General features: G+C 37.4%; 2 protein-coding genes across 3 annotated transcripts; both read left to right on the top strand.

Moving 5' to 3' along the window:
- The first annotated feature begins 1,809 nt into the window (after window positions 1-1,809).
- Window positions 1,810-3,070, top strand: LOC121632693 (homeobox protein HMX3-B). The gene is made up of 2 exons (XM_041974368.1): window positions 1,810-2,140; window positions 2,427-3,070. Exons 1-2 carry the CDS (start codon window positions 1,876-1,878, stop codon window positions 3,002-3,004), a joined length of 843 nt encoding a protein of 280 aa, XP_041830302.1. The 5' UTR covers window positions 1,810-1,875; the 3' UTR covers window positions 3,005-3,070.
- A 1,860-nt stretch (window positions 3,071-4,930) lies between these two features.
- bub3 (BUB3 mitotic checkpoint protein) lies at window positions 4,931-8,908 on the top strand. 2 transcript variants are annotated; one of them, XM_041974962.1, is made up of 8 exons: window positions 4,932-5,110; window positions 5,872-6,066; window positions 6,157-6,226; window positions 6,329-6,480; window positions 6,899-7,057; window positions 7,213-7,390; window positions 7,520-7,736; window positions 8,568-8,908. In XM_041974962.1, exons 2-8 carry the CDS (start codon window positions 5,872-5,874, stop codon window positions 8,575-8,577), a joined length of 981 nt encoding a protein of 326 aa, XP_041830896.1. In that variant the 5' UTR covers window positions 4,932-5,110; the 3' UTR covers window positions 8,578-8,908. The 2 variants fall into 2 exon arrangements, with proteins under 2 accessions (XP_041830897.1, XP_041830896.1); XM_041974963.1 differs by lacking the exon at window positions 8,568-8,908 and having other exon boundaries at window positions 4,931-5,110; window positions 7,520-7,740.
- The last annotated feature ends 4,549 nt before the right edge of the window (window positions 8,909-13,457 follow it).

The following is a 13,457-nucleotide window of genomic DNA, read 5'->3' as shown; positions in this document are numbered from 1 at the left end:
ATGCAATAACTTCACATATTGCAATTATTTGCAATATAATTTTCTCCACATTTGAAATAAACTAATTAAGCTTGAAAATTTCAGTATCTTTTTTTTTTTTTTTTTTTTTTAAATCAATAAGAATTTCTCTGGGATGAACATCCTGTGACAGAAGTATATGTGGTTGAAGGCTAAATGTAAAGCATGACTTAGTAACTGAAATCAGTGATATGATTGATCTAAAGATTATGTTTGTGTTTTACTACATTTAAGCAAATAGCAGGTTGAAAATTAAACTTAAAAAAACAACATGCCATTGATACGATCAGTTCCATATTTCCAAAATCACACAACAAAATTGAAAAGGGTGATTCAGGCCTGGGTTAGCATCAGTGATTGAGTGTACTTTTGTTTCCCCCCCTCTCTGATCCACTTTCAGTTTTCTGTTTGATGAACATGTTCTGACTGAAAACACTATCATGCTTTTCACTTTGCCTTTGCAGAACTGCTCAGCTAGCCTCTTTCTCCACCCCCATCTTTAACACGGCTATGAGACCTCTAATTATGCAAGGATTCAAGTAGCTTTTCACAAAACACAGTGTTGTCCTTTAGAGCTGAAGAGTACTCCACAAGCTAAAAGGACAGAATGTGTACTTGTAGGTTGAGCAAATTCAATTTGTTTGATTAGTTCTCTGCATCTGCTTGAAGTCTGGTTTAAATGATGGATGTTGAATGCAGATCATGTATTTTATATGTTCTTATCCCCTATCCTTATGCTTTTAAAAGTGTGATAAAGAAATCTGTTTTTCTTCAAATGTATGAAACTATTGAGGCTCAAAATTCTTTAGGTTTTTCTCAGTAAATTAAATCAAACAAAATAGAGGTTGTTTAATTCTAAATGAGTATCAGAAAACCAATAAATCCTCATTTTTAGTCTTTTTAATTTGCCATCTTACCTAATTACACTTGATGTCTCATTACATCTGCTTCATGAACTGTTACTGTTATGTTTGACAGAAAAAAGACTGTGTTGTCATCCTCATGCATTAGATTACCTTCTGGCCCTGTGGAGTGTTTTTTTCTTTTTTCTTTTTTTTTCAGAGCTGATGTGAAAAGGTTTTATCAGGATGGTAAACATTGAGTTTGTTGTTTGCCTGAAGCGCTTCCTGGCTAATAAAATTACAGTGAAGTCAGAATCTCCGGTCCAGGTAAAATGCGCAACGCATATTGCTTTGCTGCTGAACAGAACAGATGAATAACAGATTGAATTCTGAGAGATCGTTTAAAAATATATTAAAATAATACATTTTTAGATGCTTTCTTTTTTTTACTGTCCTAGTTTTTAATGATACTTTATCTGTTTGCCTTATTTTCATCAGCCCATTCTGCTTTTTCACATTCGTGGGCAAAATGAATGCGTAATTTACATCATCAGGCTAAACTCGATCCGCGTTTGTGTAATCATCTCTGGACCACTTATTCAATTTACTGACAGGTGATTGTGGCTCGTGCACACCAACCACCAAAGAAAAAAACCCTGAGACATTTTCCTCTTTAATCTAATTGGATGATAAGTGGAAGCCTTATTTTGAGCCCGGAGCCAAAACGCTTGCGCGGCCTTTTCCTTTGGAGTCTGTTCTCGTCACAGCCCCTCGCGGCTTCATCTCAAATCTCATTTGCTATTGTACCTGTCCAATAGCAGAGACCGAGCGCGTTTTAACTCGGATGGCATTTCAATGTCATCATTCCAATCCAGCAGTGGTCTCTGCGCTTTCACTCCATGAGCTTGGGTGCAGCTTTGACTTTCTTTCTTTCTATTTTTCCCCATAGAACTTGCTAATCTTTTTCCATTCAGAGCATTTTTTCATGGTGAGCCTTATCGGACAGTGAACGGCGATGGCAGACTCTGATGCTCAAGAGACTCGCCACCCCGCGAAGGACTCGCCCTTTTCCATAAAAAACCTACTGAATATAGAAGAGAAACATACGAAGCCAAAACCCCCAATGGGCCCGATAAAAGGAGTTTTCGAAAGCAGCTTCTTTTCTCGGCTTGGTGACTTGTCTTTGCCTCGATTTGAGTTGCCCGCACAGAGAATCGGACTATCAGCGCACTATTCCTGGTGGTACCCGTATACGATTGGAGCGCATTTTAAGACTGGAGGTAAATTGTCGTCACCACTTCACATTTAGTGTTTAGGAAATGTACTTATTTAACTTAAATAAATAAAAGTGGGAGAGGCCTTACAGCATTAAGTTATTTCATGTTAGTAAGAGACACCACCAGTAGCTACTACTTCTGTCTCTTTAAAAGTATTTATTATTTAAAAAAAAGATATAAATAAAATTGGTTATATTTCGACTGAATTAAAGACAATTTAAACTGATTAAAAACACAAATAGTTTGTTTCATTGCTCAGTGTATTAAAATTATTATTTTTATCTTGCAGGATCTGAGAAAGCATCACCAGCACCGGACAGGCGCTCCCCGGATCTTCAAAAAGGCGACCAAGATGCCAAAGAGGAAAGCGCCGACGACGACATCGCTCTAGATGAAAGTGACGCGGAAGAGCCAAAGAAAGAACCAGACCAAGAGGACGACTGGAGGAGAAAGACCGACGAACTAGACTCCGACAAGAAGCCCTGTCGGAAGAAAAAGACGCGCACGGTGTTCTCCAGGAGTCAGGTCTTCCAGCTGGAGTCCACTTTCGACATCAAGCGTTACCTGAGCAGCTCGGAGAGGGCAGGCCTAGCTGCATCGCTGCACCTGACCGAGACGCAGGTGAAAATCTGGTTCCAGAACCGGAGGAATAAGTGGAAAAGGCAGCTGGCTGCGGAGCTGGAGGCGGCCAATATGAGCCATGCGGCAGCTCAGAGGATTGTGCGAGTCCCAATACTTTACCACGAGAGCGGGGCCTCAGAAACGAGCGGGGGCCCCGCCACAAACACGCAGAGCAGCCAGTCACTACTGGCTTTTCCCCACCACATGTACTATTCCCACCCAGTCCCACTCCTGAGGCCAGTGTGAGAACTGTGATGTTATGTAATGTACATATGTTTTTAAATGAGAGCAACGCAGAATCAAATTTTGTATATTTTGTAGATTCAATGGAAAAAATGTTAGGTGTTATTGTTATTATTATTATTATTATTATTATTATTATTATTATTAAGCTAAACTTTGTTTTATTCTGTTGAAGTGTTCCTGCAAGACCAAGTCCCTTTTGATGTAAGAAGTATTGCAGAGGGACAACAAAAAAGTTGTTCATTATTGCCATTATAACGATGAATTTAAAAAAGTACATATATTTTTATGTATTCACATGGCAAAAAGAACTTGTTTCAAACACGGCTGGCAAAATATATGTACAGATTTGTGTCAGTGTTTGTATACCTGGAAATGTGGAATTTAATATTTTGATATTTTCAGATTTGTGCAATACTATTGGCTTCACATTAGGCTACCAGCCTTTTTCAACTATAGCTCAGTTAAAAAGACATTTCTTATTTTAAAATGGTGACGACAATCATTTGATCGTTAAAGCAAAGCTGAAGGTAATACAGGTAATTGTTAAAGCCATTATACAGCCAAAAAATAGCATCTTTTTCTGTGTATGTTTTCTTCTGGTATTTGTATTGAAATTCTGTACATATATATATATATATAGTCTTACACAGTAAATATTCTTTCCAAAAGATAAACTTCAGATTTTTCTTTGATGGAGTCGTCTAATCCAGGATTGCTTTAGTTTAGTAATCTCACAGTAATCTCTGTGTTGTATAATTGTAGCTTGTTATCAGTACGGACTCAATAGTCATTCTGAAAATTCAAACGGGGTTAATAATTTTACCCTAGCCTTTGAACAGAAATAACCGATTACTAACATAATTTTAAGTTCGATTACTTATGTCTATATACATTTCTATATTTGATTAACTTATTCATTCATTCGTTCTCTATACCGCTAAGTCCATTAAGGGTCGCGGGTAAGCTGGAGCCTATCCCAGCATTAACAGGTACACCCTGGACAGTTCACCAGTCCAACGCAGGGCCAACACATAGGGGACAAACAACCGTTCCCACCCACACTCACTCCTAGGGAGAATTTTGAGTCATCAATTAACCTAACATGCATGTCTTCGGACGGTGGGAGGAAGCCGGAAGAGAGAACCCACGCGGGGAGAATATGCTAAGCACCACACCACCGTGCAGCCCTTGATTAACTTATTGTTTGATTATTAATCAACATCTGGGTCTTAATTTTATTTTTTGTTTTCATGGTGTATTTTTTTAAACTAAGTTATAATGAAAATTGTGTAGAAAATAGTTGGCCATAATGAAAAAAAGATCTAATAAGATCTGACATAAAAACACACAATTGCAAGACTAATTCAAAGGAATGAATTGAAAGAAAAATAAATTAGTCTAAATAAAAACTACTTCATTACCAAAGGGGAATTGCTAAATGCTTAATTGTTGTAGTTTAACCATATTAATATCTAGGTTTGAGAGGGCTGATTTTTTTTTTTACCTATTTCGTTCGTGTCCTGGAAGTAGATTCAAATAGGTTTTACACACACCTGTCACGGACTTTTAACGCTTTAATGAGGCCTTTAATGAACATTCCGGATAGACTCTATTAATCCGACGCAAAACTTTTGCGCATATCAAATCTTCTCATAAAACACTATTTTGGTTATACCATTTGTTATAACTATTTTCACTATACATACTTTGTTTATTTACATTACATGAGATTTTTCACTATCAATCAACGCATCTGACATTAGAGAAATTCACTTACCTTCCCATATTAGAGCGCATGCGAGAAAGAAATAATGAGCAAACGGACCTCTATCACGTGATCTGTGTTGAGACAACGGAACTTTACGTTAGGTTAAAATTAACCAATGAAATCGCAGGCGCGAATATGAATTTTTGTTTCCGCCAATCAGCATCTACTCTACAATCGGCTCCTCTCACAGTGCTACATGCTATGTGGCTAGCTACACGCACCCCCGATGCCTACTAGCATTTTCCACGTCGTATGTTTTATAATTTAAAGCGAATAAAAATAAATTATCCAGTGAGTTAAAACGTTGAGTCGCAACTTAACGACACCAAATTGAAGCGGTAAGTACAATTAAATGGTTATTTTCAAGGCTTTTAGCTGCTACCCAAAGCGTTCCATGCTAGCGTTAGCATGTATTGGTTGAACTACAAGTGGGCTTGGTGTAAATTACAAATATAACGAACAAGTTTTGTAGTCTGTGTGAAATGAGAGGTTATATGATTGCAAATGTATAAAAACGAATTAACTGCTCAACCAGCCCTTGCAGCAAATCCAATACGTATCCATGCTTGGTTTTATGCTTTCATTAGCCACTTTTCGCCGTAAACGATGCATTAAGGTCAAGGCAATTTTCAACATAAAGCCTTACTTTTATTTTTTGCTTATAAAAATCTGCACTCTGGGATTTCTCAGATATGTCTTGTTAATTAAATGGTGCAAAGTTAGTGTTTTTCGGCTCCCAAACCACTGGTTCCATGTGAATAAAATACAGAAATGATAATAAACTTAAATAATAATACATAAAGATAATACATCTCAACTCTTTGTGTGGATATGGCCTTAATTTAAATCATACTGGCTCTGAACAGTCAAAGCCTCGGGGACCCCCTCTGTGCTCTTGGGGACCACAATTTGGGAACCACTACATTACATGTTTGACCCAGCTGATTTTACACTGATCAATGTATGCAGGCAATTTTGTAAAATGACTGCAGTCAGCTTGAACAATTGAGACCTGGTTAATTATTATCTGTGATGTTTCTACTTGGGAGGCTTACTAAATCTGAAAATCATATGTAAAGATTATTTTCTCCTTTTACAGATGACAGGCTCAAACGAATACAAGCTGAATCAGGGACCAGAGGATGGCATCTCGGCTGTCAAATTCAGCCCTAGCACAGCCCAGTTCCTTTTGGTTTCTTCTTGGGACTGTACGGTTCGTCTCTTTGATGTTGGAGGCAACACCATGCGGATGAAGTATCAGCATACAGCTCCAGTTCTTGACTGCGCTTTTTATGTGGGTCATCATAGATTGCTTGTTTACATACCGGTTTGCCATGGCATAGTTTAAGTCAGGTGCAGAAATGATTTTTCATTTTATTTGTAGGATCCAACACATTCTTGGAGTGGAGGTTTAGATGCACAATTAAAAACTCATGATTTGAACACAGACCAAGGTATGTCTTGAACCTCCTCAGATGATGTGTTGACATTTTAATCTACAATAAATATTTATCAAATATCAGTTTAATGTATAATGTTTTATTCTCTTTCAATAGATACAATAGTCGGAACACATGATGCACCCATTCGTTGTGTGGAGTACTGCCCAGAGGTTAATGTCATGGTAACAGGTAGTTGGGACAGATCAGTTCGACTGTGGGATCCACGGACACCCTGCAATGCTGGCACCTTTACACAGCCTGAAAAGGTATCAAAACTGCAATACTTAAATATTGCTAGTTAGAAAGTTATTTTTTAAATAATCCAAAACAATTCAGTCAAGTTAGAAAAGCTTGTGTTAAAATATGCAATGATTTGCTGTAAATGGGCAAGAATAAATGAAAACATAATTCTACAACTTTTTAGTTGTGCTCTATGCTTTTGTTCCAGGTATCATGTCAGAATTTTTTTAAAGATTATGTTTAGGTAACATTACAATTTTTGACTTGATTTATCTATTTGAGGTTTTAATGATAAAATAAAGAAGAATATGAGCCTATGTGGAAAAAATATGTATATACTGAATAAAACATGCCATCTCATATGCAGCAAGTTGTCTATGCAATTTGTAATACTTCAATTCTATTAATTTACTACCTACATATATCCTCTGTCTTTTACAAAAGGTGTACACCCTCTCTGTGGCTGGAGATAGGCTAATTGTTGGCACAGCAGGGAGACGAGTCCTAGTGTGGGATTTGAGAAACATGGGATACGTACAGCAAAGAAGAGAGTCCAGTCTAAAGTATCAGACTCGCTGCATTAGAGCCTTCCCTAACAAACAGGTAAACTGAGAATCAAATATAAGACACTGACTGCATTAAAGCTTCAGAGATATTTTAATCCTAATAGATTTGTGTTACAGATACAAATTTGTAATGTGAGGAATTTGACATTAATCTCCTATGTTCCCCATATTAACCTTGTGTTGTGGCTTTAGGGCTACGTCTTGAGTTCAATTGAGGGTCGTGTAGCTGTGGAGTACTTGGACCCAAGCCAGGAGGTTCAGAAAAAGAAATATGCCTTCAAGTGCCATAGGCTGAAGGAGGATGGAATTGAGCAAGTCTACCCTGTTAATGCCATCTCCTTTCACAGTGTTCACAACACCTTTGCCACAGGTACAGCCGACTTTTTTCTACAAGAGAAAAGTAAACTTTTGTTTCTTTATAAATGTAGTTTATATTTGCACTAAAGCAATTTTCTAAAACTAACATTTGAGGTTAATCATGAGCTTTTCCTTTTGCCAGGTGGCTCGGATGGATTTGTGAACATCTGGGATCCGTTCAACAAAAAGCGCCTGTGCCAGTTCCACCGGTACCCAACCAGCATTGCATCGCTGGCTTTCAGTAATGACGGCACCATGCTTGCTATCGCTTCCTCCTACATGAATGAGAAAGGAGACATCAGCCACCCGGAGGATGCCATATTCATCCGCCAAGTCACCGATGCCGAGACAAAGCCCAAGTGAGTCGTTTTCTCCTCTTTTGTGATCGGCACTGCACAGTAAAGCACTTTAATGCCCACTGAAATCTGTGAGCATTCCTGTGAGCAAAGAGCACGTCCAGCTGCAGCATATGCTGATCTGTATCTTTCACAATCCCACTTTTCAATATCCGACAGCTGAAAGATAGACAGATGAGACCTTGAAAATGCTCTCTGGTTTCTCTTTGGCTTTTGTAAATATACATTCAGTACCGTACAATCAGAAACCTGCTGTAAAATTCAATGCACCTAAAGCCAATTCTATTTTTCTGCATCTGCTTGTACTTGAATTACCATCATCCTCAGCTTTACAATGCTTAATTAAAAAAGTACAAGGGCTTTAGAGCAATCACATGCCTTAGCATTGGAAGCTTTGACCCAAAAATAAATGTAAAATTTACACAGGTGCTTACCTTTTGGGCTTCCTAAACAAAAAGTTGTAAATAATGATGACATTTCCACATCGATTATCAGTCAACTCTGTGACTTTGTCATTTCTATTGTGGTTAAATTGTGGAAATAGAACATTAATGTGAGTTTCACCTAACTCTCCATACAACTGAGTGAAAACAGAAATGGAAAATTAGCTCTGGTGGGGGTCATATAGTCAGTCTTTAGTATTTTTCATTTCACTTCAATAGCAATCAGCTTCCATTCAAAAAGGATTAGAACTAACCTACAAAAAGATTGATCAGCCAGTTCACACTAATGCTTCATTAGCAAGAAAAGCAGTAGCCTCAAAATTAGATGCCACTTGTACTGTATTTATGCAGGGATTTCTGAAATTGATTGACTCTACTTTCATGGTTACAGGTCTACCTAAATGCTCGGTGGGATGGTTTTCTACGCATGACGCACCGTCACGTCAGGATTATCTGCTGGCATCCTGTGTACATTTTCCATCTTCTTTCCATTTCATTCTGTTTCATTACTTAGTTTTTACTTGTACATTATATATATTGTTTTCCTTTCTGACTCCTGTTAAATATTTCATTGTACTGTCTTGTACTTTCTTGAGCAAAACTGATTAGAATACCCCGTGGCTCAGTCTTTTTGGAGTCATGACACTTTACCTGTCATTTGATTAGTCTTATTACTGTCAGATGGCTCAGTTTGACACTCAAGGACATTAAAAATCTTTCCTTAAACTTTGACCAGTAATATGAAGTCTTTTTATCCTTTTATCATTTGTCACATGTACAACCTGCAAGAACAGCAACACGAGAAATGCTAGGAATGTGTCTTGAGCTGAAAAGGTTGTTCTCTTGATGATGTGTTGAGGGAAAGTGATGAGCCACTGGCCTTGCTGAGGGCTCCACTTGCCCCCAGACAGTGACCTGTGCTGATTGACATCAGAGCTCTGTGGTCTAAACTACGTACTGCTATTTCACTGGGGAAGCTAGTAGAAAACTAGTAAAATAGATAACCTGTTTGCAGACAAGGGTAAATATAAAGTTCACACTGAAGCACAACTCTTGAGGGTCATTTTTATATCTCTATATTAATATAGCTGTAATAGTGAGTATTCAGACTTGCTCATCAAGGCTTAAAGTGTTTTTTAAAGAATTATTTAAATCAGTTATGCAATTTGTTACATTAGTAGCATGCAGCCTTAGCCTTTGCAGTGAAAGCCAGTGTTTGGTTTTGTATGAATAGGAGCAATGAACACAGGTCAAAGAAATAAGATTTTTCCTTTTTTTTAAAATTTTTTTTATTCAGATTTTCAATGACAGCCAAAGCAGCTTTTGAAGTCCTTTAGCTAAAGCAGCACAGAACATATATGTTGGTTATTCTATTTAGGGGCCCCTTTTTTTTCTTCTTCTAATGGCTCTATCTGCGTCTGCAGCATCCTGGAAATGATTAGTTTGGCTGAGTGAAATTATATACCTAATTCCCATGATTGTTGATAATGAGTCTGGCTTTGACGTATTCTGACAGCAGCTTAATATAAAATACATTCATTTTAGGACATAATTACTACCAATGAGGCAGACAGAAGATGACTAGGGGTTTATTGTTGGGGCATGAGCGAATTATGTTGTTTCCGGCCATCTTTGACTCTTAAGAACTTTTTGAACTTTTAGTTCTTTGCAATAAACTGGTTGTAGAACAGTTTCACAGGAAAAGGTCATTTAGCAGGTACTTTGACAGGTGCATTAGAGTTATTAGTATTTTCTATTCAGTTTGCAAAGAGCTACAACTGTTGTCCCCTATTATTCAGCACTTTTAAGTATGAGTTCATTAAAATAATTGCTGCTGATAACTATGTTGCAAGTATTAGCATCTTTCTCCAACCCTGTTTCCAAAGGGTTTTCTCCAGGGCTTTTTGCTCCTGTAGCTAACACCCAGATAACCACATCTGTGGTTGTGTGACTGAGCTCTGGTTTCCAACCATTGAAGTGTTGCAGACACTTTGGCTCAACATGAAACCATTACATGACAATTAAAATGGGTGATTGTGCTGCAACAGCCTGTCAGGTGCATTTAACCCAACCACAAAAGGCTCTTATGTTCACTCAAGAGAGCATGGATGACCTTCAACCAGACACCTTATCTCTCAAGACCACTTTTCAATTTATGAAGCTGATGATACTGTTTTTTTATGTGCTGCAGAGAAATGAGGAAATCACATGATGTGTCAGGAAAATATTGACAGCACTGGTTTGTCCGTATTTCATTACTACGTGTTAAAATTAACACAATGCTGTAAAGTAGCTTCTTCTCCCTTTAACAATGTGTATTTACGATCTCATAAAGTATAAAGAAACTATTTTTTTCTTAATTTTTGAAAGAATAGGAGTAACAGTTTTCCACACTATGAAGGCATCCCAACTACAATGGCTGTCTTTGTTTTACACATAAATTCATAAACTGCTAAAGATTTCTTGTACAATTCATTAATTTGATCTAAATATATTAGTCATATGTTTTGCCCCTCATATTCAAAACCTCATATTCTCCTTTCAGGGAAGGTGGTTGCACGAAGTTGAACATCTTCAATTTATACATAACAGCCCCCAAACTGGGCTGAAGTGAAGATCTTGGTCTTGTCCTCACTAAATGCTCTTTCCAGTACATCCAAACAGGGGAACAGAAACCTGACCCTTTCACTTGGACATGGCTGTGGCCTGCCACAGCACCTCACTCCAAGCTGCCCCTGCCCCAGGGAGGCTTTTAAAGAGCTTTGGTGGGCAAGACAACATCTTCTCAAGAGCCTTGTAGTTACATTAGAGCATAATTAGACGATAAAGCTCAAGGCCATGTAACCCACTGCTAGGTGTCACGCTTGCAGCCATCCATCTCTGTCCAGATCCGTCAAACAGGCAGGGAAGGGGGTGCTAACCCAGGAGCTGGACTATAGTAAATAAAAAATCTCTGGGCATGAGAAGAGGGTCACAGTGATGGAAATGAATTATTCTATAAAAGAAATGTTGGGAGTGAGTGTTTCAAGTCAGGCCTGTAGAATCATCAAGCCAGATTCATTTAATCCTTTACTGTATTCTGTAAATAAAAGAATGTGCATTATGCTTAATTTGGATAAACATGTAGAAATATGATCTAAAAATACTCAAAACAACTTTTGATTATTTGGATGAATGAAGGTAATAAACAATTTGCAGATTTATTCTCAGACAAAGGACATTTTAAAATAGAAAACCACAGTAGTAAGTAAGTTAAACAGCATTCATTAAAAAGGCAAACCAAAAAATAGGCTGTAACCTACAGTATGTATACAATAAATACATAATATGGATTATCAATACAATCTAAGAAAAGAATATTGTATTTCAAACTCTTTAAAAAGCCCAATGTCAAAATCTACATTCAACATTTTTTAAGCCAAAGTATAGTGTGTTTATAAAAAAATCATTTATGTTTTAGGTGTAATGAATTTAAACCAACCCCTCCATGTAGATGGTTAATAGCCTCAGTTACTATTCATCTGAAAAGAGAAATGTATTTGTTTTTACAAACAAAATATTCCTCTGCATGACTTGATATATTATTTCTTATTGTTCTGGAATATGAGTCTTAAGTAGCCGAGTGGCCTTATCCATATTTTCCATGCTATTAGGGCACTTGTATAAAACATAAATGACAATGGATTTGGACCAGGAAATTACTCTTTTAATTTTGTACTTTGAATGAGTGAAAGTATGTGCTTTAAGTGTAAAATGACATTGTTGACAATGTCTGCATGATAATCATTATCTGGAATCGAGGAAATGTAATGGTGTTAGAGGGAAATCTGTACTTTTTAGTGTGTTACTTAGCTAGGAGGTCTCACAACATCGAGCCCACTGCAAAGGCTGAGCAAAATAAAATCTAAAAATGGAGGTCTTTGGTTTGTTGACTGTTCAGTGTTTTTCTCATGCAGCTTTTGATTCAATTTTGTTAGGACATTTATGGCTCCCAGAGGATAAATGCTTTAACTTTGATTGTTCTTTGGCATTTGAGCTAATCACACTATACATTTCACATTTGTGGTTTAACAGAAGTCTCCAAAACTTTAGATTTATTACCATTAAATCTGGTTTAGATATAATGCCTTCCTCCAGACTAACTAATCTAGATGTAAACTAGATATTAAGGTTATGTTTTAATTAAATGTTTTAGATTTTGCCAGTGAAATGGATGATGTCTATTGTTGATGGACACCTTTCCCATGTATTGGGCTTGTATTGTATCAAGCCTGGGTTGTCAATTTCCTCAAGGGATGAAACTACAAGCTTTTAGACATAACCGATCCATTTCCTTTAGAAACTTCAGCATATCACACAGCATATTTCAAGTGAAACATAGAACCTGTTGCATTGTAATAATGACTTTGTGGTCAGCTTCAGAGTGACAGGCAGTTTTTCAAAGTGTCCAAAAATAAAGGGAATGCACATCCCAGGGGAGACTTTAAAAATAATGTGTTGTTATCCCTATTTAAACTGAAATCAGATTGCAGGCCTTTTGAGGCTGGCCTCTTTGTACGCTCTGTGTGCCTATGAAACAACCTGTGCTGTTTAATGGGTTCATGGCCACAGGGCACGGGTTACAGTTTGTCCTTCCTGCAATTAGCATTCACGGTTAGCTTAGCAGAACTAATGCACCTCATCTTTGAGGCTCAGGTTTCCCCAGCGCCTCTGAATCACTGCAGGCACGATTTAACTGACTGCTTGTATCTATTTCAACTTGCCTTAATAGATGTTATTTGCAAAATCCTCTGAAGAATAACAGTTCAAGTCAGTCATTATCATCCAATTAAGTGTTGGTGTCACATTGTTGCACTCTAGAAAAAAAAAGAGAAGATGGATAAACTTGTGCATTCAATGTACTAATGCCAAAGGTGATGTAGTTACAAGACACAGTGGATGGCACAGCTACATGAACAGATCAATATAGCCCACTTCCGTCTCACTGTCAGTCTTTATTTGCTGTTTGTGTATTTCTCACATTTCTGCACCACAACAAAACAAAGTCATTGTTGTCTTTTTGTAATTTGCTCTGTGACCTCTAGGTTTTAGGTCAAGACACTATGATCTTATGAAGGTAGTCAGCACAGAGGAACATTAACACCAAAGCTATTGTGGTAAGAGTTGTGGGCCACAAGGATCTCATGAGTTTTAAGTAACACAACTGCTAGAACAAAGCAGCTTAGAGCTGTTTTCTGCTATTGACTTTCTATGTGTTGAGTAATATTGCTTAGTATAAGAT

This window comes from Melanotaenia boesemani, chromosome 21 (genome assembly GCF_017639745.1).
Source record: "Melanotaenia boesemani isolate fMelBoe1 chromosome 21, fMelBoe1.pri, whole genome shotgun sequence".
NCBI lineage: Eukaryota > Metazoa > Chordata > Actinopteri > Atheriniformes > Melanotaeniidae > Melanotaenia > Melanotaenia boesemani.
Note: the sequence above shows the minus strand (reverse complement) of the source record. Positions and strands in the feature narration are given on the sequence as shown.

Coding starts and splice junctions, on each gene's coding strand:
- LOC121632693 (XM_041974368.1), top strand. CDS start 1,876: ATGGCAGACTCTGATGCTCAAGAGACTCGCCACCCCGCGAAGGACTCG. Junction 2,141..2,426: donor AGCGCATTTTAAGACTGGAG/GTAAATTGTCGT, acceptor TTTATCTTGCAG/GATCTGAGAAAGCATCACCA.
- bub3 (XM_041974962.1), top strand. CDS start 5,872: ATGACAGGCTCAAACGAATACAAGCTGAATCAGGGACCAGAGGATGGC. Junction 6,067..6,156: donor TTCTTGACTGCGCTTTTTAT/GTGGGTCATCAT, acceptor TTTTATTTGTAG/GATCCAACACATTCTTGGAG. Junction 6,481..6,898: donor CCTTTACACAGCCTGAAAAG/GTATCAAAACTG, acceptor CTTTTACAAAAG/GTGTACACCCTCTCTGTGGC.